Source organism: Eulemur rufifrons, chromosome 29, assembly GCF_041146395.1.
Source record: "Eulemur rufifrons isolate Redbay chromosome 29, OSU_ERuf_1, whole genome shotgun sequence".
NCBI lineage: Eukaryota > Metazoa > Chordata > Mammalia > Primates > Lemuridae > Eulemur > Eulemur rufifrons.
This window is the reverse complement of record NC_091011.1, coordinates 75748119-75774228: the sequence shown is the minus strand read 5'-3', so window position 1 is coordinate 75774228 and position 26110 is coordinate 75748119. Positions and strand designations below refer to the sequence as shown.

Genomic DNA, 26110 nt, shown 5'->3' with positions numbered 1-26110 from the left:
CTTTTCAAAGCTAAAGTCAATCAATTTTAATGACTAAGTTTATGACTACCTTATTTTCTGGCATTAAAATGGCCCCTCTTTTATGATGATGATAGTAGATGGCATTTTTTTTTTAAAAAAAATAGGTGATCCTATTTTTAAGCAAAAACAACCAGTGTGTAAAATCTTAAAGTCTGGGAATCACTGTTTAAAGAGTAAACTTTTAGAGGGTGTTTAATATAGTTAAAGGGAAGGGAGGAAAGGGAGACATCAAGAGATGAACTGAAAGAGGAAGGCAGGAGTTAGATCATGAAGGGCCAGGAGAGAACTTTGGACTTTAACCTAAGAGCAATGGGAATGACCTGAAGCAGAGGAGTGAGGCTCTGCCTAGGTGTGCAAAGGACCCTTCTGAGACGCCGCGTGTAGAGTGTGTATGGGAGACGGTGAGACAGAGGCAGGAAGCCAGACAAGCAGCATTGTATTATCCCAGAGAAAGGAGACAATAGCCAGCCTTGGGGCCCAATCCAGGGCACTGAGCATAAGATGACTTCAGGAGATAATAGGATTTGGCAATTTGTTATACTGGCTGAGGAAAATGGAGTGGTCAAGGCTGACGTCTAGGCTTTTTCCTTTGGAAACTGAATTGATCATTGTGCTAACTACTGAGCCAGAGAATGCAAAAGAGAAAGCCTTTTTCTGTGGAAGAAGGTAGTGAGTTCATCGGGGACATGTTGAATTTGAGGTGTCTTTGTGTTCCAATGTCCATCAGGCCAATTGTCTGCGTGGGTCTCAAGCACATGAGACAAAGAACAGAGCTTTGGATATAAATTTTGTAGTCACCAGCAAAATGATTGAGACCGTGGAGGTGGATGAAATTTCCCAGAGAACAGTGCATAAGAAGAGAAGTGGGCTTATGAGACGGAGTGGCCAGAGAGGGGGAAGGAGAGCCAAGAAAACAAGGTACTGTGAAAACCAAGGGAAGAGGTGCCATTTCAAGGAGGGAGCAGACAACAGTGTCAGGTGCTGCAGGAATCCACTGGACAGGGGACTGAAAGATGCTCGCTGATCACAGTGTGTGAACCTGCAGGCAGGAAGAGCTCTTTTACGCAGTGGAGCCATGAAAGACAGGGGAAATAGGTCAGCAACTGGCAAGAGATGTGGGTTTGAGAAAGTGGTTAATTTGTTTTTTAAACATAGAGACTTGGTCATGGACATTGTGGGAGCCACTTGATGAGAGTTTGAAGACTTGTAGCACATGAAGATAATCAGTAGTAATTCAAATACAAAATATTGGCTATCTTTAAAAACGTAAAGGTCTTTAAAGAAATAAATCATGATGTTCCCATAAGAATATTCGATTCACCTATAAAATTGTCAACGGACTTAAATACACGTAAGGATGCAAAATGATTCCAAAAAATTCTTTGAGGGAATCACATTTTAAAATATTTTTAAAACCACATATTAAAATATTAATTTTAAGTTATGGCAAGTTTAGCTCTTGTCCGTAGAGATCATACTCTTTAAATAATATGTATCTTTGAATAGCTGGTGGTAGAGGAAGCTTCTTCAGTAAGGTTGGCTGGCAGAGTCTTTGGAGTCCCATAAGTCTTCGAATTTTTAATCGACACAAATGCTTTAATGAACAAGGATTCTCTAAAATGAAAGAGGAAAACAAGCAAAAATTAAAAAAAAATATATTAGTGGATTGATCTCTAAGATTGTTTTAGAATAACATGAATAATGTCCTTCTGAAAAACATGTATGTGTGCTTTAGGAAGTGGTGATTTTAAGTGAAATTCATATTGCAATTAAGTATTTTAGACCATTCCACTAGAATGTAAACTCCATGAGGGCAGAGATTTAGCCTGTCTCTGTGCCAGGAAGAGTTTGGCTCATAGTAGGTATTCAACTAGAATTTGTTAAGTGAATGAATAGACTTGATTTTAGAAAGTAAATACTCACATAACCTGTTCATTTTTTAGAACTAAGTATTATAGAAGCCAGGCATGGTGTCACACACCTATAGTCCCAGCCACTATGGAAGCTGAAGCAAGAGGATCACTTGAGCCCAGGAGTTCTAGGCTGTAGTGTGCTATAATTATGCCTACGAATAGCCACTGCACTCTAGCCCATACAATATACTGAGAACCTGTATCTCAAAAAAAAAAAAAAAATCTTTCTGATGAATAATTATCCAGGAAATATTGATGCAAGTGATTCCATTTTGTCCATGGTTCAATCTGAAGTTTGTTTCCAGTGTCTGATGTCTAAACATTTCATATTTTCAAAAAAGTATACTAACATTATTTAAATATCTGTTGTTAATCTTTATTTTCAATTCTTAATCTATATTATATAGATCTATAATATATTGATATATTATACCAGAAATATGAATTAATGAAAGGGCAGCATAGCACACAGGCTTGGGATGTAGGTTCTGGACTCAGTCCTAACTCTGCCACTTAGTATTTGTGTGACCTTGGGCAAGTTACTTAACTCTGTGATTTTATTATAGTATTCTCATCTGTGAAATGTGGATAACATTAATGGTATCTACCTCACAGGGTTCTTTAAAGAGTAAACAGATTAAATCATATTAAATCAAAGTGTTAGAAAAGTGCTTGGCACATTGTAACCACTAAATAAATGTTAACTATCATTCAATTTAATAATAAATGTGATCACATTTCTATTACATTTGATATTATAAGCATTCAAATTACTCTTTTTAAAATTAAAACAATGCTTTCCAAAAATTAAGGCAACACTACTATTACCATAATAGGTAGGGAAAAAATCCATCTTTTAAAAAAAATTATTTTATTTTTTTTCCCTAACAAATATAGTCATACAGATACCTGGAGGAATCCTGACATCCAGTGGTTAACTGTGCTCATAGCAATAAACTGGCTTTGAGTCTGGTTGCAATAACGTATGACTGAAACAACAAAAATTCCCTGGTTTCGGTCTTACTTGGATTGCCTTTCCAAAGTCATTAGAATTAGTGATTCTTTTGCAATAAAAATATGTGGACAATTATTCCCATTTAGAAGCAAAATCTATTCTTTCTATGACAGGAGTACTATGTATGGAATTATAGAAACAGTCTGTGTTTTTAAGTAAGACAGGCGAGGGTTCAAATCCTTGCTTTTTCTGTTTATAACTTTGGAAAATTAATTTATCTAAGCCTTTGAGTTTTTTCCTAGTTATAATATCCAAACTACTTTAATATTTTTATTGCAAAATAAAATACAGATAGAGAAACTACACACATATATAGTTTTCTAAGTTATTATAAGTGATTAGGTGAACATCTTTAGCTACCTCCAAAGTCCAACCAAGGTCATGACACAGAACTTTGCTAGACACCCTAGAATTTCCTCTACAATCCACTCATCACCCCTTCCTTCCCCCATAAGTAACTACTCTTCTGACTTGTATAGTAATCAGTTCCTTCAAAGTTTCACTAAGTGCACTACCCCTACATTATATAGTATTGACAATATTTCTTTTAAAATTTTGTTATATCCTTTAAATATTTTTTAATCTGCAGGTTCTTCTCTGCACCCTCTTCTTGTCCTTTCAATTAATTTTTGAAGAACCCAAATGCCCTGTCATTTCCGACAACCTGAATTTTACTGATTACATTTTCACGGTGCAGTTCCATTGTCTTCTCTACTTTTTGCAAATTGATAGCTGGATCCAGGGACTTGATCAGACTCAGGTTTGATTTCTCTGGCAAACTTTAGCTGCTGCTGTGTCCTTTCACTGGGGACTGCATAATGTGATACTAGCAGCTGGTGATGCTCAATAATTATATACTTTAGTTTACTGGGGATAAACTGCAAAACGGTGATATCTAATTATACCAAATAATATAATTTGATATAATTATATTACATCAAAGTGGCAGCTACAAAATGGTGAATCTAATTATATAATTTCTTTTTCATTTGTTATTTGTAATATTTTTATTAAGGATGTTTTTGCTCATTTACTCTTTGGTTACTAATGGCACAAATCATATAGGTAAGGCAGAACAAACAGTTAAATCTTGCTTTTTATGCCAATTTTCAAGGTAATAAGTTGATCTTCTACTGTTCTCTGGAGATGACCAGTTTTTAAAATATCATATATTTAAACATATTGGATAGGTTTCAACTCATTGAAGTAATTATCCTTTCTGAAACTTAAATTGTCCTATCTTTGGCCAGTGGGACTCTCTTCATGTTGGTTCCTGACTTCTTTTGACATGATTCTTGAAGTATTTAAGAGTTTCTTTGCTATCTGGTATCCAGATGTTATTAGTTCTTGTTTTCATTCTAGTTCACTCTTCATATTTGAAATTAATTTTTTCTTTTTATTTCTAATTCTTTCTTCAGTTCTGTTACCTTATTTCTGAATTTTTCTAATTTTGATTCATGTTCTTTCATGTCATATATCATTTTTCTCATACTGTTTAGCTTTTTTTGAAATAGAAGTTTTCAATATTGATCTGTTCTAAGAATGCGATTTTCTGATGTTTTCATTGTGGGGATATTATTCTGTTCCGGTTTCTATTTTTTCTTTAATAACTATATAGGATTTGACTGTGATACTTTTCTGTTGCTCTTTTTTTTTTTTTTTTTTTTTTGAGACAGAGTCTCACTCTGTTGCCCAGGCTAGAGTGCCATGACATCAGCCTACCTCACAGCAACCTCAAACTCCTGGGCTCAAGTGATCCTCCTGCCTCAGCCTCCCTAGTATCTGGAACTACAGGCATGTGCCACCATGACCAGCTAATTTTTTTTTCTCTGTATATATATTTCTACATATATTTTTAGCTGTCTGGCTAATTTCTTTCTATTTTTTTTTAGTAGAGACGGGGTCTCACTCTTGCTCAGGCTGGTCTCGAACTCCTGACCTCGAGTGATCCTCCTGCCTCGGCCTCCCAGACTGCTAGGATTACAGGCGTGAGCCACTGCACCCAGACTTTATAATATGATTCATTTTCACAATAACTAAACTTTCTTCTAGAGAATACACAATGGCCTGTCTGTAAACACAAATCTTTGATGGTAAGATTATATCAATAAAGACCTGAGAGAAAGCAAGTCAAAAAGGATAATTCTAATCCCTTCCATTTATTCATTTACTCCATAAGTATTGATTGAGTAGTTACTGCTTACTAAGAACTATGCTAAACCTTGAAAATATATTATAAAAAGAAACAAAACAGATCCCTGCCCACATGGAGATTGATTGCAGACTACATATTGCATGATATTTATAGAAATTAATTTTCAAAAAATGAATTCTAGTCAGAATGTTAATATAGATGTAGTATTACTCATTATACAACTAAAGAGTTGGAAAATATCAAAAAAAACAACAAAAAAATATTTTACAACAAAAAAAATGTTAAGGATGATTTAACAACCCCAGATAATTCTGAAAATAAAGTAGCACTGAAAAAGTATTAAAGAAGACCTTAAGAAACTTCTCCCACATACATTTTTAATAAAAAAATTGTAGGCAAAACTGTTGTTTTTTACCTAGTATTTGGCGGATTTCTGGCCATTCTCTCTGTACTTCTAGCGCAGACTTCAGTTTCGCACACAGAGGGACATGATCCATGTAATCTATCAATATACGAATAACACTGCCTACCAGGTGCTTCATCCAAGGAACTGTAATAAACTCACAAAACTGAGAGAATTGATAAAATTTAACTTAGTGTACTTTAATATACCACATAAACACTCAATTTTGTTATAAAATTACTCTTTATCTTTTACAGAAAATAAAAGATCCCTCCTTATAATGAACAAAAATGAAAAATAAATTGCTTGCTTGTTTCTGTGAAACTATCAGCCCTGAAGACATATGCATGGCTCTGATGTGATTGTAGTCAACATAACATGGAAGAATCACGCTTCTTTCCACCTAGCCCTGATATTCCACCAAATAAGCATTAATGATTAAGCACATAAGTTTTCACGTTCTTCTACATTCAGTTTCCAATTCAAGAAGAATAAACAATATCTTTTTTTTTTTTTTTTTTGGCTAGCTTTATGCTTATATCCCCATAGCACTGTAAACAAAAATTCAAGAATAAGGACAATTTAAAAATTACAGTTGATTTTTCCTTTCTTGTAACATCCCTAAATGAGTGAAGGCTTGTAAGAGTTAGGATGATGACCCAATATGAAACAGAAAAGGATGTAACTCACCGGGTTATCTCTTATCACACAAGATGTCCATCCTGGCAGTACCTCTTCCTCTATCTCTGACCACACAAAGGAGTTTCCAAAGATGTCCCCATGCATGCAGTCAAAGCACATCTCCACTTGGTAGCCATTATTCAGCAATAGCCTCAGCATTACCTCGTCATTTAGGGCATACTGAATGACACTGGGGAAACGAGTGTCATTCACGTGCATAAAGTAACAGTTGACATTAGCTCCATGGGAGAGAAGCAGTCGGACAATTTCATGATTATTGGCCCTCACTGCCACAAGTAGGCAGTTGAGGGGATCCAGGTTTGGATCTGCACCCGCTGCCAGAAGGACTTCTGTGCAACGGATATCATTATTAGAAACGGCAAAATATAGCGCAGTCTTTCTCTCATCATCGTAGTTCTGGGAAATGTGGTCAGCAAGGAGGGTATTGACGTCAAAACCATTTTCAATGAGCAGTTCTAGGCACTGTACATTTTGTCCATCTGCTGCTGAGTGAATTGGTGTTAGCCCACTTTTCTGAATTGCGTTTTTGGATGTTATTGGGATAAGATATTTCAGTGCACTAAAAAAAAAAAAAAAAGTCAAATATCCACATTGCATAAGGAAAACCAAGAAATTGAAAAAATCAGCTTCCTCACTAAATAAGTGAAGGCAATTTATTTAGTTTCCCTTAATTTCACTAGATAACCTTATACTGAAATAATCTTTGTCCATCAAGCTATTATTAACATTTAGTTTAGTGTGATTTAGTTTAATTTAGATTTATCTTCCTATTCTAAATATTCCTGGGAAACATGCTGGATCTTATATGAATGGTCCTAGAACTTTGGTTCCTCAGGAACCCTCTCCGCTTTCCAGTTCTTCTCTGAGCAATACAATTTTCATAAGCAACCGACGCTATTTAATAAAAAATATAAAAGCAAGCCTTTCTGATGCCATAGAAGAATGCTTCATATTCTTGACCATTTGAATTATGGAATCATAGAAAGTGAGAGGTGGAAGTGACCTTGGATATAATTTAGTCCAACTGCTTCTTTTAACTGAAGAAGTTAATATGAAGTCTGGAGAAGTAAAATGACTTGTCCAAGGTCACACGGTTAGATGTGGAGGTGGTCTAGAATTTAGGCTTCTTGGTTTCTCATTAATTATTCCTCTTTTACTGATTCCTAAGCAATATATTTTTTTAATATTGGCCATGTACATCCTGTCTGCTTTCATACAACTTGCAATTGAATTATTAGCCAAAAGAAGAGTCTTTATTATTCCATCAACCTTACATCTGTCCAATTGAGATAACAGCTTATGTTTCTAAGTACATGTGATAAATCGTTGTAAATTTCACACTTGACTAACCAACTAGACATGTATGAGAGCCACAAGCAAGGATAACTTGATCTCTTGTGCCTAATTCAGAGCTACCATGTGTGAATTTATGAACACTGGGAGTAAATCCAGATAAACTTTAACAACATGTCACTTAGCATCAATTATACGTCACTGGCCACTTAGCCAATGTGGCCACTGAAAACTACATATCCTAAGTATTTCAAAGTTTTTCAACTTATAAAATATATGGAATTGACTGCAACCATCTTCTCATGGTGGGTAGTTTAATATAGTGATTCTAGACGTCTATTGATGTGTGCATTATGGCATATTTTGTGATTTAAAAATCTATCCAACCATTTCTATGGAGTAAAGAAATCTAAACTCATAATGAAACTTTTCTATTGAAGAATATATTTAGATATAATATATTTGACATTATATTATAAAATCCTGGAGGTGTTAAGAAATAATTGTAGTAACAATGATAGTATTGTTACAAATTTAATCCTTTATCAAGAGCGAAATTTTTAGAAATTCTGTAGTTTTTTGCTGAACACAATTTTTTTTTTTAACAGAAAGGCACTCTTGGTTGGCTTGTGCAGAATTCTCATGTAACTTAATTCCTTTTAAAAGAGAATTTCTTTTCTTTGTAAAATTACTATAAATTCATTTTTGGAAGTATAAGAATATGAAAAGAAGGAGGAAAATCAAACAAGTTCTAAGCATCTAAATACAAAACTTGTGAACATTTTGACTATTTCTCTTTGGATTTTTGGAGGGTATTATATAGAGAGAGACTTGTGATTATACTGTATATACATATTTGCATTTTTAACTTAAAATGATCACCCTGTAATTTATCACTCACAGATAATGTCCCTCGTAGGCAGCTCGGTGTATAGGAAGATGCCCTGCTCGGTTAGGTACGTTGCCACTTCCTCCATATTCCAGCAGGAGGGAAATGCAGTCAGGATTGCCACCTCCTGCTGCCTCAAACAGCACTGATGCCCCATCATCCGCCAAAGCAAATACATCACCACCTGGCAGCATAAAACACGTGGCAGGATGATAACTGGCCTTGTTAAAATAGCCCCCTTAAAAACAACCTGTTGTTTTCCTTTCTAGTTAGGACTTAAAAGTATAGAATTCAGAGCATCTACGTTCTCAGTGTTTTCAATGGACAGTTACGCAGCATGCTTCACTTTATTAGAAAATCTCTGGGTCACAAAAACATGAGAGAAACTAACAAGTCAATTTTCATGACTGGCAAATGCTTTCAGAAAAATGGATCATTAGACTTTTTTACTTGAAGACAATAATGAACACTCTTTCAATTCAACAAATATGTATCGAGTACCCTCTGTACACAAACACTGCATGTGACCACAAGATGAATAAAGTTGACTATCTTAAGGAGCTTAGAGAGGAAATGAAACAAAATGTCATCAGACAACACAAACTGTATGACATTCAAATGACATCAAGACTAGGAGGCAGGATGCAGGAGACAGGGGTCTGTGTTTGAATTATGGCTCTGTTGCTTAATGTGAGAACCGGGGGTAAGCCATTTACTTCTATGCACCTCTGTTGCCCCATCTCTAAATTGGAATAATACAGCTTATTTCACAGGGCTTATTTGATAATTAAATAAAGTTTGATCAAAAACATTCATCTTTTCTCCATAGAGGATCCTTGGGGACCATGTGATCCTAGCCTTTATTTGCAGATGAGAAAACTGAGGACCAGATGTTGAGCTAACCAGGCTAGGGTCTAACAATGAGTAGGTGGCCCAAACCAGTTTAGGAATTAGGTCTCTTAACTGCTGGTTCTGTAGTTCTGTGGTTATATCCTTCGAGGATATAAAGGATGGCAATGTCACAGTCTGTTGCGGAAAATTAGGAAACGATTAGGGGAAGAGGTATCTCAAGCAATTGACCTTGAATTGTGCTGGAGAGATGAAGGCAAAGACTTGAACCAAACCCACACAAAGGGAATGCCAGGTTTGTTTGGGAATACTGCTAGTTTATTTTGTCTGGAGTGTAGGATACAAGATGGGCATAGTAAATAATAAACCTGGAGAAACAATTGAGGATGATGCCGTAGGGATTTTTCGAATAGTTCACACTATTGTAGCTGTGCTTTAGGGAGAGGAACCAAGTTGCAGTATGTAGCATGGAATCTCTGATGGGGAGACTGGAAACCCAGAGAATGGTTAGCAAATATTTGCAGTGGTCCAGGGAAGATGTGAGGGACCTGACCATGATGGCAGATGGATTACAAAAATGGGGACAAGAGAGATGCTATAGGATTTTGCAGCTGATTGCGTTTAGGAAAGAAGGGGATGGAGAAATTAGAGGTAAATCCAACCTTTCAGTCCTGGCTGAGAGAAATTATTATATCAGTAAGTAGAAAATGAGGAGAAATTCAGTTTAGGAGAAGCCTTAGGGAATCACCTATGTGAAAATTGGGCTGCTTCTACAGAAAGCAGTAGGCCACAATATATAGGGCTTACCTGAGTTGTGGCATAGGGGCTTATTGATGGGGCTGAGTATGAAAGTCTGATGCCCAGTACATTCAGGGGAGGAAGAGGACACAGTGAGGAAAGGAGGAAAGGAGTGTCCAAGAGGCAGGACAAAAGTCAGGAAAGTGTAATTCCTTTTCACATACCTTTGTGGATTAGATGTTCCAACACATCACAGTGACCATACTCGGCAGCCACACCTAACGGTGTGACTCCAAATCCATCTCTCAGGTGGACGTTGCCTCCATGTTTTAGTAGCAGAGCTATGATATCTTTCCGGCCTTGCTTGGCTGCTTCATGCATTGCTGACCATCGCTTGACACATGGCTGGTCAAGGCTGGGGTTGTGTTTAATCAGAGTAGATACCATGTCATAGGAACCCTTTTTTACAGCTTGAAAATTATTTTTAAAAAAGAACAGCCAATAGTAAGTATATTACCACAAATACTTTAGGAGATATTAGACTAATAACCAAATTTAATATTAAAATATATATTAGTCATAATCTTTTCTTCTACAAGAGAATATTGTATTTCTCTAATGCCTTCTGTTTCTCATAGACAAATTTCCATTTGTGGAGTATAACGTATGCAAGACAATACTCTTTTTTCTTTAACATCTGGAGGAGGGGTAAGAGTTTCATGGAAAACAGTGTGCATCACTAGAAAAGGATGACGTGTTTACTGTTTCTACACTTTCATTTCTTCACTAACAAAATGGAAATAACATCTACCGTTGGGTTGTATGAATTAAATAATGTATATAAAATGCTTAGTACAGTACCCAGTATATAATAGGAGCTTAGTAAATAATAATTATTAGTAGTATCATTTTATCACTCCTAGGATCTGGGAGTCACATGAGTAAATAATGTTTACCAAGTTTTCCTTCATAGAAAAAGGTTTTTTCTTCCACCAAAGATAGCAGTAAGTATTACATGAACTTCTCTTTCCTATACTTTTAATGGGAGGTTATCAACAGGACTGTTTAGAATCTAGGCAGGTCAGCTTTTCTAAACAGGTGAAGTGGCAGATAGTACAGTACAATTTAAGAGGCTCAGTAAATCAGATGTCTCTCTCCCTCTCTGCTTGTCTCTAATAGCTCAAATTACACTGTTAAAAGTTTTTTCCCGTTTTGGATTATTAAGAGATTGTCTCCATTTAGCTGTAAATACTTATGAAAGATGTAAAACTTTTTTTTCTTGTCAATAAGTAAAATCTTAATAGGGAACAGATCAGGGCGAGTACTACCCGCAGCAAACGGAGATAAATACAGTTACATTCACTCAGTCCCCACTCACTCATTCATGCATTCACTCAGTTAATACCTGCTGGCTAAATGAAAGGCTCCGTGCTGGGCACTGTGGACAGCAGGGAATGAGAGACAGACTGGGCTCTCACTCATGGAATTTACAGTCTGGAGAAGAAGTCTGTACTGTCTTCTATTTGAAGAGAGACTCAAAGACTGGGCCTTTGCTGGGAAAGGCAGGAGGAGATGTGAGGCCACATAGAACATGCCAGGGCGACTAGGAGGCAGAATGCACAAGGTTCTAAGGCCAAGGCAAGGAAAATGGCTCCCACTGGTGTAATAAGAGGATGAAGACAAACTCGCCTACTTCCTTTGGAGGAAGGCAGGCCCCCACTGCTGCGAGATTCCACATTTTCTCCTGCTCACTGTCTAAAGTAGAATCTGTTGACAAATGCCTCTCTCTGAATCGCCCATCTGCCACTGGCAGCTCAAATTACAGTGAATGACCTCATCCTAGCTGGTGTTACTGCACAGCACACATCAAGCGAGCTAAATGAACTAAGAAATGTGTCCTCATTTATCTTCTTGCTCCTACTGCAGTTTTTTATAATTAGAAAAATGTATTAAAATAATGAACATCTTCCCTCATGATCTGTTTTCCTTTTTTCTGACTTAGAGAACATATCGATTAGTAACATTAGTCTTTTTTTCATGATAATAATAGCATATATGGGACATCTTTAATCTAACATAATTTTTTAAAAATCAAAGCTTCACTTCTAATTTAATTTTTTGGAAACAAGAATGCATTTTCCATAGAAATAATAATGCAGATGGTGGGAAACTTCTCCCAAGCTAACTCATGAAGACATTCTTAACCAATAAATGACTGAAAGAATGAAAAGACATAATATTGGTGTAACATAACTGATTAAGTAAAATAACTAAAAATTTCTGAAGTTTAATATATATAAAATTTTATATATGCTTTATATATATTATATATAATTTTTAAGTCTCTAGAATTTAAAATTCCAAAATTTAGAATTCTTTAGAATTTTTTCAGAAATTTTTTAATTCTTTAGTTTTCACATTTTAAAACTTGTATCTTCAACAGTAATGCTTAAAGAAAATCAAGCATAATTTGAAGAGTTTAGGAAATTAGATGGTGAATTTTGCATAGATTATAGGTACTTTCAAACACTGTATAATTCGCAGGTACTTTTCCTTTTTATTTTAAATTTGTCATTTTCTTTCTTTTTCTGATGCACATTTTTTGTTCATGTAATTTATTATCAGCTATGAATGTTTTTCTGACTCATAAAATATACAGAAAAAAGATTTTTCTGAGATATCTTGACAAGATTGAAACAAGAGATGGAGTGAAGAAGATGTGTATTGATGTGTGAGAAAGTAACTGTCTGAAGGAAAAAAATGAACTGATCAGTAAATGGCATCGGTTGTCAGGAACAGAGGGCCGTGGGGCTGAAATTTCATGCCAGACGGTTCCCCGAGCCTTCTCTCTAGCCGGGGCTCCATTGGCCCGGATAAGTTTGTGGCCATCCAACTGGAGAAAGGTGATACTAACTCCGGGCGGTGGGTAGAGAAGGAGTCCAAGTGCAAAACCCCTTAATAAGTGTCAGACCATCACAAATTAGATATCCACCACTCAGCAAGTAACTATGTAGCATGACTGTAATATATCAAAAAGTACCCTAGGCAAGGGCAGATGGCTGATAGGGAAGGGCCCTGGAGAAACCAAAAGTATTTTTTTTTTTCGTCCACTAAGGATATTCCATAAATAGAGACAAAGATGCCAGCATCAGACAAAGAAAAATAAAAATGACATTGTGCAGAAAAAAAGAGACAATACTTTTTTCTTTTCTCTCTCCTCTACAACTTAAGGAACTGTGAGTAGCAAATTTCAAAGCAACCCATAACAAAACTGAGGACATGCCATGGATGATCCATTTTCCTATAGAACTTAAAAAGACCTGGCGTGGGTTTCCCAACAAAGATCCCGAAGAAGGCAACCCGAGAAAATCCCTCTCCTACCGATGCGTGGATGATGAGGACGTAAGGGAGCATCTCCAGGATATTTCCTTTACAAAGACTTTTGTCCTCTCTTGATATTAGCATTTGGTTTTTAAAACATATTATTTCCAAATGTTAATTCTATTTTTATTCTGGTAACTCAATGATAAAAGTTCCTTTCCTACACTCTAGATCTTGCTCAAGTAGAGAATTAAATGAACATATGGAACTTTGAAATGCATGTAAATGCTTAGTTCTCTGTTGTGGGCCTTATCCATGAAAGAAAAATTTAAATGAAGCAAAACAAAAACAAATGAATGATAATCACGACTTAATTTCCTTTAAGAAATAAGTGGATTGAGAAAAGCAAGTGGAGAATAATTGTGTTTTTGCAAAGTGAAGCAGTGTACAATTCTGAAAAGATGTTTTTTGCTGAAACCAAAGACTACCTGTAGAAATAACACAGGTGTTGTTGCAAATACTACATGGTCTATGCTGGCTTTTAAAAAAATATACAGATCATATTTATAGTGGTGAAGAAACCCACAGGTGCATATTCCATTTAGCATCTGTAGAGCCTGCTCAGGAAAAGAGTTCTGGTTATTTATGAAAAGCATCATGATATTGTCACATAAAGGCTAGTTGAAACGTATTCAGGGAGTACTATTTCTTCCTCAGTATCAATATGTTCATTTAACTTTGTCAGGACTTTCTGGCTTCCTCTTTTCTCCTTCATGCTGCCTGGGAAATGGTGACATTAGAGCAAGCATTGAGTAATGTTGGCAAAGCCACCCTGACTACCCTGGGCCACTCACCTCTGGGATGATGTGTGAGAGAGAAATGACTTCTTTCTCTTTAAGTCAGTGTTCATTTATCTGTTTGCTTTGTGTGTGTGTTTTCGTTTTTTGTTACAGAAGATTTGCCTGTACTCTAACTGTAATGATTAGATTGATCTAATCTGAGTTTGGGAAGGCTGAGAGCTCTGACGTGGGGGCAAGAATGAGAGGGAAGGAATCAGACCATGACGACCACATGCTGTGATGACACTCTTACTGAACAAGTTCGAGTCCTGTCAGGGGCAGAACACCAGCCTAGCAGCCTTCTCCTCCCGTCTGCCAGTGATCCCCTCTGTATCCCTCAAGTCTCAACTCGAAAGCAAGGCTCTTTGAAAACTTCACAGATTCACTGGTTTTTTTATTCTCCTAATTTACTTTGAATTTTCTAATAGCATTTGTAACACTAATACTCCATTTAAATCATATGCAACTCTCCTTCTAGACTCTATGAGAAGAGGAAGATTAATCCATTCGTCTTTATGTCCAAACTGTCCAGCGCAGCATCTGGCTTAATGTGACTTCTCAATAAATGTTCGTTGCACAGATGTTCTTGGATTCATGCCATTGAATGCAGATATTTTACTAATGTTGGTGACTTGTTTAAGTTTTCTTAACAATATTCAGGTTGTTTAAAAATGTTTTAGTGATTCCTCTGTGAATAGACTCAGTGGTGGTGCTTAACTAGCTATGACTGTAGCTTGTGGTGCTTTATGCCCTTCCTCTGTGGTTACTGGTGAATAGTCTTAAGTCCTCACCTCCTTTTCCTCACCTCCTCGCACCACACACGTACAATTTCCCAACAGCTCTCCTCTCCTGAGCATCATGTATGAAAGGTTTTATATATGCATTTTCTCTAATTTTTATAACGATTCTACACAGTAGGGGTTGTATTTCCATTTTACACATGAGGAATCTGTAGGCCCATGATTGCATCTCTCTCTGCTTTTACAGATCTGCCAATTCTTATTGTTTAACAAATAGCCGGACATACAAGACAGACAAGAAGCTGATAAATGAACCTTCAAATTTATCATCCTTCCATTGTTGTGCCAGTGGGAACCGCCTCATAGTGCCATGCTTTGCATCTGTGTGCTCAGAATCTGTTGGCTCTACTTCCTTCCAGTTTGGCCTGATCATTCTGATGTGGAATCCCTTTCTATCACTTTCTCCTGGACACCTATTGCCCATGGAACCCTCCTTGCAATGGGGGGGACCCTACCTAGAGAATATTCCTTTAGAATTGGCATCTCTGGTTTCTTAAAACTAATTCAGATCCCTCCTGGCTAATTGCACCCTCTATAACTGGGTGCTGGTGGATGTGGCCATCTTTCACATTTGACCTCTTTGTGGGATAGGAAAACAAAATCACAGGACAGATGAGATGGGGGTTACCAAGGCACTCAGGCAATCGAGGTCACATAATTTTAGCCAATATACAGTGGTTTCCAGTAAATACCTATTAAATATTTGTTACAAACTACAAAATTTCTAGGAATAAAAAGGTCATTTACCAATGAGAAGGGGTGTCTCTCCTTTGTCATTTTTGGTGTTGGGCCACACTCCCTTTTCCAGTAAAGTTCTCACGTTTTCCACCAGACCAGCTTTGACTGCCAAAGTCAAGGGTGTTTCTCCATCACAGGTCTTGAATTCCCAGAGTGTCTTATAGGATGCTAAGACGTGAAAGCATCATGTTGAAAAGTTGAAAATAATTATTTACAGGATATCACATAAATCAGAATAACCCAATATTCTATACATCAGATTGAACAAAGCCAATCGATGAAAAAGGAAAGACTTTGATTAAAAGTTTACCAAATGGTGGTGAGGATAAGTAGATGCATATGGACTTACTAATCAAATTGACGGCTAGAAAACCAACATCTATGTTTCAAACTGCTTTTCTTTTTGAAAATGGGTTGCTGATTCTCATTTCTTAATACATTGTGAAACAACTCTCAACTCTTTGTATGATTATTTAAATTGTATCTGAAATTGCCACATGAAGTCTGTGAGTGTGGGAATGAGAAGGTGTGGGAATGAAGGTGTCATTGTGTCAAAATGATTCTTACCATCATCTCTATCTGTCTGTCTAGCTATCTAGTTTTCCAGCTGGCTGGCTGAATAGCTAATTATCAAGTCTGTATCATTATCTCCCTAACGTAGGGCTAGTGCGCAACATTGAAAGTTGAAAGATAGGACACTCTTAAAGTGTTCTGTAAGATGCTGAGATGTGAAAAACGCTGTTGGAACATAAAAGTTATTATTAATGTTTAACACTGGGTTGATTTACCACAATATTTGTTACTGCTTACATTATGAAAAAATTAATATAAGGAGAAATATTATAAGTATATCTTGCTGCACTATATAATATTCTTGTGGAGACCATTAACTCAAGAGATCATTCAAGATGAAAAATTAAAAACCAACTTCCAAAAGGAAAAAGCACAGTGCATGCGTGGTTCAATAGTAGAATTCTCACCAGCCAAAAGAAACAAGGCTTTATATTTGAATCAGTTAATTTATGACACATACAAACTTTTTGTAACTTTTGGCATAACCATACCTTCTCACTAACCTGTGTCACATTCCTTGGTAAAAGCATAAGCCCCAAGTGTCATAAAATGTGCTAATTTTTGTACTTTGAGTTTAAAACAGGGGTACTGTGTTTTTTCAAATTTCAACTAATCATTTATTCTGCTTTTTTCTCTTTGCTTGTTATGTTCATTGAAAACGCATATAGCTTCTACATTCTTTCTTTGGTTTGATCATGGGGGTTTTATGTCCTCTTACCATCAAGAACAATCTCAAGTATTTGTTGAATGGGTTGAACAACAGCTTCATGCAACGGAAACCATCCTTTATCATCAGCTTCATCCAATGCAAATTTATATTTCACACACTCCTGGAGCTCAAGAATGTGACCTAAATTAAACACACGGATTAATAACAAATGTCTGTCTTTGCAAGGAGGAATCTCAATCCATCCCCCTGTAGGCAATATACCCATTTACCTCGTTTTATGGCCTCCACAAGTTTTCTGTTTTGATCACTTAGCGGTACAAATCTACCAGAGAAATAAAAATAAGTCATATTTCCAGCAGTGGTATACTACAAGGAACCCCAAATTTTAATTTATACTCATTTTATCTACTTTTAAAATATAACTGTCTAGAAGTCAGATACAGAGTATATTTATGATACCTTGGAACTAAGAACATTTTCTGTGTATGTTTTATTAAATAAAAGCAAGGAATTCCATAACAAATTTATTAAACTCTATTAAGCAGAAATATCTGCTAGCATTCTAGGGTTGTGAATGCCTTCCGGGGAACTTTAATGTTCTAAAATCCATTGGAGATAAGGGAAAAATTTTAAAGACCAGAAATTTAAGTGTAATATGTTCATTTTTTAAAAGCTCAAAAGCAATGATTTTTAAAACACTGAATCTATTCAAAAGTACTACTAAATTTCATAATACAAGATTCTAAATATTATAATAGAATGTAAAGGTAGACTAAACTTTATATTTTTTTTTTTTTTTTTTTTTTTTTTTTTTTTTGAGACAGAGTCTCACTCTGTTGCCCAGGCTAGAGTGAGTGCCGTGGCGTTAGCCTAGCTCACAGCAACCTCAAACTCCTGAGCTCAAGCGATCCTCCTGTCTCAGCCTCCCGAGTAGCTGGGACTACAGGCATGCACCACCATGCCCGGCTAATTTTTTCTATATATATTTTTAGCTGTCCATATAATTTCTTTCTATTTTTAGTAGAGATGGGGTCTCGCTCTTGCTCAGGCTGGTCTCGAACTCCTGAGCTCAAACGATCCGCCCACCTCGGCCTCCCAGAGTGCTAGGATTACAGGCGTGAGCCACCGTGCCCGGCCTTAAACTTTATTTTTGTCAGAAGTATAATGTGTGTTGTTCAAGACAGAAATTTAGTTTTGCAGTTTTAGAATCAATAACTCCTACCTACATAATCCATCAATTTTATGCACATTTTAATTTATTAATTCCTATCATTTGGATAGTAGATAATTACAGGCGTGATGGTGGTTTATATATTACTTTGTCATATATAACAAAAGCCCACAGCTCTCCTCCTATTCATTGAACTAATGAGGTAAGTGAGTTAGCATTATGCTTCATATGTTAAAGATGCAAAAATGTAATATGTTACTTATAAAAGGTTAGCTGAGTCAGTAGCAGAACAAGCTCTAGAATATATAGATCTCTGTTACGTATCTATACACTAGTTGCATAAACTGTACTCGCAAATTTATTCAAACTACTTATTTTCATTTTGACTCCATATTAATTTAGAAAATAAGCAATCCTATATACCAAAATTCAACTAGGAATTTCCCAGCTAGTTTATTTCTGCTTTCCACATGAGGTGACATTTATGGAAGATCAGATGCTAAAACCTATGCACAGTGGTCCTTGTCAAACCATTAGATCCCCTGCCAGAAAAGAAAGGTAAACGTTTTCCTAGGGAAGGAGTTAGGAAATAGCATTCATTTTATCTTATAATGAAATGAATGCCATGGAGAAATTTGGGGGAGGATAGTCAATTTGAATACTACCTTTCAGGATAAAATACAGTCTTGCTGGCTTCAATGGATTCTTGGATACTGAGCTGAATATCGTAACTTGTAAGATGGTCTTCATCAGGGTCATCATTAGTGTCCATGGCGATATACAATTCTGAAAGAGGCAATTTCTTATTATCAGCAAATGACACTGAACAGAACAGAGTTAACATGAAAAACGCAAAATTAAAAACTAAAATGCATTTTCCTTTCCCTATTTAACAAATATGAATGCAGTTAACATTTTAATCCACATTATATATATGATGTCCCTTTTGTTAACTTAAAATGGTTTGACTGCTGAAACAGTTAATTACCTACACTTTAGGTGTCTGCACTGCACTTTCTAACTTTTTTTTCTCCTGAGACAGGGTCTTGCACTCTTGCCCAGGCTGCAGTGCAGTGGTGTGATCATAGCACACTGCAGCCTCGAATTTCTGAGCTCCTGTGATCCTCCTGCCTCAGCCTCCCGAGTAGCTGGGACTGCAGGCACACACCACCTGCCTGATTCGTTTTTTTATTTTTATTTTTGTAGAGATGGGATTTCACTATGTTTCCCAGGTTGGTCTTAAACATATGGCTGCAAGTGATCCTCTCATTTCAGTCTTCCAACACTTTCTGACTTTTGGCTTTCTTTTCAGTAATGGCTGCAGTTGGGATTATAAGAATTCAATTTTTTCAGAGCTTCTGATTTACACTAATTTTGGTCCATCAAAACCTGTGACACTATTGTATGTAGTACATCAGAAGCCTAAAACTCAACTCAAAGAGAAGAAGTGAGATGGTGGCAGTAATGTAGAACAGTGATCCCTTTATATTCTCTACAAACCAGCAATGATCAATTGTAAGCTATGACTTGTCTCGGAGCATCCTTTGAAGATAAGGGCCATCTGAACTCTATCCAGAGACCAGAAACCAGCCCTCCCGTAGATTCTCCATTCATTCCCTTTCCCAGTTCAATCACGAGCCACTGTTCTTGACTGGCCCTTCTCTCCTGAATATAATACTAAAAATGTAGATTATTCCTTACTGATTATTTCTTTCAAATATCCAGTTAGAAGAGTGAATATCTCCCTTTACTATTGGATCAATTGCTTTGTCTTCTATAGAGAGAAAATTTAGCAAAGTGCAGAAGTCAAAACAGTTCTACAGCTGAGTTGACCAATGTGAAATTATTTTTGATTAGTGGTATTTTGAAGCCAAAATATATTCTCCATATGAAATTTTACATTATAGGATATTTTTGCAAGGGGAGAAAAACAAAACAGTGTTCTGTAGGCAATTTACAAAATACAGCTTTACCTCTTCCTATTCTCCAAGGTTAGATAATCTCAAACTCTAAAGACAGTTAGAGTCTTTACATGCTAATAGCTAAGGTCCCTGACCTGTGGACAGACTGCACATGAACTCAATGGCATCATTATGATTTTATTGTTCATTGTTCATTGTTCGATAGCAGTGGCCTTACTATCACCTCAGAACAGAAAGGATAGAATAGTGACAATGTTCAGAGACTACTCACGAGATAGTAAAATGCTCCACTAAGCATGCTCCCCACACTGTGTTATCTCATTCTCCTCAAAAAGCTGATGTGAGCCCTAGGGATCTTATTTACCAAATAGATCCAAATGGTATTTTACTTTTAATTTATTATTTATTGGTTCATTGTCTATCTCCTCCCCTTAGAACATAACTAAATAAGAGCAGGGAATTAGTCTGTAACCTCAGTGCCTAGAAAAGCATCATCTCATGGTTCGTGGGCTCAAATAGGAGTTGAATGAGTGCACGAATGAGTTAATAAATGACCACTGAAACATAATCCAGGCTCTGCTTTGTTCTCCATTTCCCTCAGTATGGAGTCTTTTTTCCACCTGAACAAATGTGATTGCTTCATTTTTTTCTCTTCTGTGCTTTTCCATCTTACTCCTCTTCATTCACGAGGACTTCCCAGCTATTCCACACCCACGGCCCACACTGGCTCATGCCCAGCTCCAGACGTTTCTCCAGTGGAAGGCCTTCCTACAGTCTCCATTTCCTCTCCAGTCTTCTTTATCTGTAAGTATCTCCTCCTATGTAATATTTTTCTAACATCTGGATTTATACTCATTCTATGTTTGCTTTACAAGTTCTTCACACATTTTCGTTTTCTTGCTTGGACAATTAGTTTTCTGAGAAAAAAAATCACATTCTTTTTCCTTTATATCTTTCCCCTCCATTTCTACTCCTAGCCAATTATAGCAAATGGCTGCTCTCAGTGGTCACTGGAAAAAAGTTGTTGACTCATTTCTAGTGGCCAAGGACTGAGTCCTTCAGCCAGCATAACTAGATGACAAAGTTAAACCTGTGGCATTGACTGTTGCCTTTCTTGCTGATATTTCCATGGTGATGGAGAATTGCATGGTTCTGGGATTAGTAATGGGATACAGAGCCTCTCACCTATTTAAGTCACTGGCTTAAATCTAATCTTGTTTGAAATTTGGGCTCCCAGTACATGACATACCATAGGCTTCTTGGAGAACTGAGTTGGTCTGTAAAAAGTTTTTTATTTTTTAAAATGTCCTTTTAATTACTATCAGGAAGAAAGTTATCTAAATTCTTAACTGTTTTGTACCTGACAGCAGGGTAGAAATGGTGGGAAAACTGTTACTATGTGGACAAACTCCAGCCTTACATAGGCTGTCTCCAGTCTTTTACCAAAAGTTTGAGATGAAGTGAAGATCTGTGTGTAGATGAACCAAGATGTCAGTCAGACAATCAAAGGAGCATTCTAGGAATGGACTTAGAGACATCAAGATGCAATGAGAAAGTCAAGAGGAACGTTATTCATCTATACTTCAAATTTAAAATGACTAGGACTCAATCCCAACTGAGGGCCAGCAACAGCATATTGGAAATTATTGAAATAAAGTATCACTCAGAAGTGTGAGAGAAGGCCAGATAATATTTTGACATTCTTTAAGACCTGTTTCTAGGCATGCCACTTCTCAGTCTAGAGAAATTAATTTACTCTTTCTTAATAATTATTAATTATTAAATATTATTAATTATTCTGGAGAAGCCCTCTAGTGAGATCATTTGTTATCCATAAGTAGCTGATTTATAAAATAATTGGGGCAAATATATGGTACAATTAACCTTTAAATGAAGATTTAAAGCTCTGGTTAGCCTTGCTCAGGGTCAGGAACACATCTGATGAAGGCTATGGATTCTCTCTCCAGAAGAAGACATGCCCACTCAAAATTTTGCATATAATTTTAGGGAACTCATTGATCCTCAGAAGTCCTTTCCTGTTCCCCTGGTAAAGAACCACTAAATGAAGGATTTCTAAATGTTAAATGCCAAATATATTCCTCAGATATCAATAATTATTAGTTTAGTTTACAGACAGGCTAAATTAAATCCTAAATTTAGATAGTTGGAAAAGAGAAAGTTCAGTTTTAATGTAAATTTTAGAATATATTTGGCAATAATGAAAATGGTGATAACAATAATAATCACAAATTAGCAAGTGTTTGCTTTGTTTCAAGCACCGTGCAAAGCATTTTGTAGGCACTACCTTGTTTTAAATCCTTACTCCAATTCTGTGTTGTAGGTATTATAGATTCCTTGTGCGTAAGCGGAAACTGAGTCTTCAAGAGGTTAAAAGACCCACCCCACGTTACAGAGCTAGTAAGTGGAGTTTGCACACAGCAGGGAGTACCTTCACTTTTAAGGTCTTTTAGAAGTTATTGGAAAACATCCCACAGTCAGTTGCCTTTAAAAGAAAACACTTTGATCTTGCTCTTAACAGCCAGCTCTTGATGACAATAACTTCCAAAAATAAAAAATAGCTTCCAGGGACACATAAATCTTTTTCTTTTTCTCCATTCAGTAAGGCTTTATGTTGCTTAGGGTGGTCTGAGGTGAAAGCTTGCCTTCAATCCTGTACTTTTTGTCTTGAAGTCTAAACATTACTGTCCAAAAAACAGGATCAACATACCAGTTGGTGCCTGACTGAAGTGGTCAGGAGGTTAGCACGATGTTGCAAGGCATGATGCAGGAGTGAACAGAGTACATGGCACCTCCTTGCATCAGATTAAACTACCTTCAATCTATGATCCATGCTAATGCCTTACTGGTAAGGTAGTTGATATGTTTGAGACAACCCTCAGAGCTTCCTTTGAAACATGGCAGCTCCCACAGCATGGAACCAAGGTTCTCCTTTTCCCTGAACAGGGATGAATATAACTTTGTTCCCCATGAACTGTTTAGTTGGCTTAATCCCAATGACATCCAAGTCTGTTTGCCCCACCTCCCCTCACACTCTGTCTTGGGCATATAACAAAATTGAAACCATCTCCTAAACAGGGCTGGCCTTAAGAGTATGCTGAGTGGACAGTTGGTTCCATAGTGCAAGGACGGGTTCTGTGTCCCCAAATATCCCACACTGCCCCCAGCACCTGTCATATCAGTGTCATTCTGTTACATCAGTAAGAGATTCTGTTCTTTAGGGCTTATTGTTCCATCTTCCTGTGTCCCTTTTACAAACCCATAGCATCATCCTGGCCCTCAGTATAGAACCAGGATCTCTGGGAATAGTTACTGGGGATGGCAGGAAGCTGGGAACATGGCAGAAGGTCTAAGGCTGAGATCTGGTGGGAGATGATAAGAAAGAAGAAATACAGTAATTTTTTTTTACAGTTTTATACAAGGTCAGCCCAAATAGAAACCCAGGGGTTCTGAAGGAGGTGCAGGTTTTTGCTGCATGGAATGGGGGACACTGATTCCCTGAGGAATTTTTCTTTTACCTTGAAACTGCTATGGTTCCTCAGCTGAGCTCATCTGCTGGAGGTCCCCAAGAGGAATCATCAGTATATATCCTATCAGAGGAAGAGCAAGAGTTAAAGTACATTTTCATTTTTTGAGATTGTTAATAAAATACAGTTGTTATATTCAAAACAATGCTAATTCTCATTTTTCTGTACTTTGATCACTTATGTAATTTTAAAGATATAGTGAAATCAATACACATAAAATTTTGTTATAACTTTGTTTTTTTATTTGGTGGCTAAACAGTTTTTTTTGGCCGGGCGCGGTGGCTCACGCCTGTAATCCTAGCACTCTGGGAGGCCGAGGCAGGTGGATCGCTCGAGGTCAGGAGTTCGAGACCAGCCTGAGCAAGAGTGAGACCCCGTCTCTACTAAAAATAGAAAGAAATTATATGGACAACTAAAATATATATATACAAAAAATTAGCCGGGCATGGTGGTGCATGCCTGTAGTCCCAGCTACTCGGGAGGCTGAGGCAGGAGGATCGCTTGAGCCCAGGAGTTTGAGGTTGCTGTGAGCTAGGCTGAAGCCACGGCACTCACTCTAGCCCGGGCAACAGAGTGAGACTCTGTCTCAAAAAAAAAAAAAAAAAAACAGTTTTTTTTTTTTTAGAATTCTGTAGCACAAAGTGGCAAATTAGATAAATGGTTTCACTAGGCTGATTTCAGCATCAGAGTCAACTAGCCCCCTAGGGATTTCAGAGAGAGAAGTATAACTCTCTATCAGAATTGGATTCCAACCCACAGTCACAGGTAACTTTTACTTACAAAGAATAAGTTACAGCAATTCCCTCTTATGGTTTTTGCCTTTTCTACTAGAAAGGAATTCTATGGATGTTGTGGAGAATTAGTTCGGTTTAAATAGCATCTTCTTTAACAGTACAATACATTCTGCTGATAAATTTAAAACACACACACATACAAGCAATCTCAGTCCAGAAAACAAATGCTACTTTTATGTTGCCTCAAAGAGATATAACTCAACATTTTAGAAAAGATACAAAAGGCAAAATGGTCTCTATGGATACTAAACACAATACCTGGCATGTAAAGAGAATTCGGTAAGTATTTACATAATGAATGAATAATTGAATGATCAAATATACTCTACTCTTAGAATTAGCCAAAGAATAGATTAACCTTGTGTTTGCTATATAGGTCATAGATATATTTTTGCCAAATTCACTTTCAATTTTGGGGCTCCACTGAGTGATGCTTAATTTCTATGTAAATACACCCATGATAGAACCTGTCATACTAGTTTTGTTGATTTCTAGTTTCATATTACAAAAGTAGAAATTTTTACTCTCTACTATTGATTTCCAACTCAGATTCAATTATGACAGACCTGTAGGAAGATGCTTGTTAGCTTTTGAAAACTACACTCACAAAAGTTGAGGAAGGAGCTTTAGGTTGACAAGTTCATGGATTTCTAGGGGAATATAAACCTATGGAATAGTAAAGAGTAGAGAAAGAATGTCCCATGAAAAGGCAACTTATTAATAGACATGCCCTGATCACAAGCCAATGTGATAATATGCTTTTTAAAAAGCCCTTTCCTTTGTCTATAAGTCTACATCTAGGAATCTATCTTATAAAAACAATCAGAGACGTGAAAAAAGATTTTTTTGTGAGAATGTTTATCTCAGCTGTGTTTAAATTGCCAAAGCATTAGAAACAACATAAATGTCCAACAATAGGGAATTTTTATAAGACTTTATTATATACAAAAATCAATGGAATACTACATACTTATTAAAATTCATATACTTAAAGAATAATGTTGTGGGTAAAGTGTCAATTTAAGTATGTTGTTTATTTAACTAGATATGACTAACCACGTTTGAGGAATTAAGATTGACATTTTACCCCAACTTTAATACAGTATAGTTTGCAATGAAAAATTGTATATATTTAAAGTGTACAACTTGATGATTTGATATATGTATACATTGTGAAATATTCACCACAATCAAGCTAAGTAAAATATTCACCACCTCACATAGTTACCTCTTTTTTTTTTGGTGCAACCATTATGAAAAACAGGATGAATCTTCTTCAAAAATTTAAAACTAGAACTACCTTATGATCCACTTCTGGGTATATATCCAAAGGAATTGAAATCAGTGTCTCTAAGAGATATCTGCACTTCCATGTTCCTTGTAGTTTTATTCACAATAGCCAAGATACAGAAACAACCCAAATGCCCCTTGATAGATGAATAAAGAAAATGTGCTATGTATTTACAATAGACTATTATTCAGCCTTTAGAAAGAAGGGAATCCTGCCATGTGTGATGACATAGATGCACTTGAAGGACATTATGCTAAATTAAATAAGCCAGATACAGAAAGACAAATATTGCAAGATCTCACTTATATGTGGAATCTAAAAACTTGAACTTATAGAAACAGAGAGTAGAATGGTGATTGCCAAGGGCTGGAGTGAGGGACTATAGGGAGATGTTGGTCAAGGGGTTAAATAAATTCTGGAAATCTAATGTACAACAATGCAACAATATTGTATTGTATACTTGAAGTT

General features: G+C 36.5%; 1 protein-coding gene across 1 annotated transcript; it reads right to left on the bottom strand.

The window, feature by feature from the left end:
• Positions 1-1462: 1462 nt before the first annotated feature.
• Positions 1463-18862, bottom strand: ASB15 (ankyrin repeat and SOCS box containing 15). Its single transcript, XM_069462299.1, has 9 exons — positions 18756-18862; positions 17189-17241; positions 16968-17099; positions 15686-15844; positions 10203-10448; positions 8404-8575; positions 6198-6768; positions 5520-5673; positions 1463-1635 (listed from the first exon to the last, which is right to left on the bottom strand). Exons 1-9 carry the CDS (start codon positions 18860-18862, stop codon positions 1463-1465), a joined length of 1767 nt encoding a protein of 588 aa, XP_069318400.1.
• Between the last annotated feature and the right edge of the window lie 7248 nt (positions 18863-26110).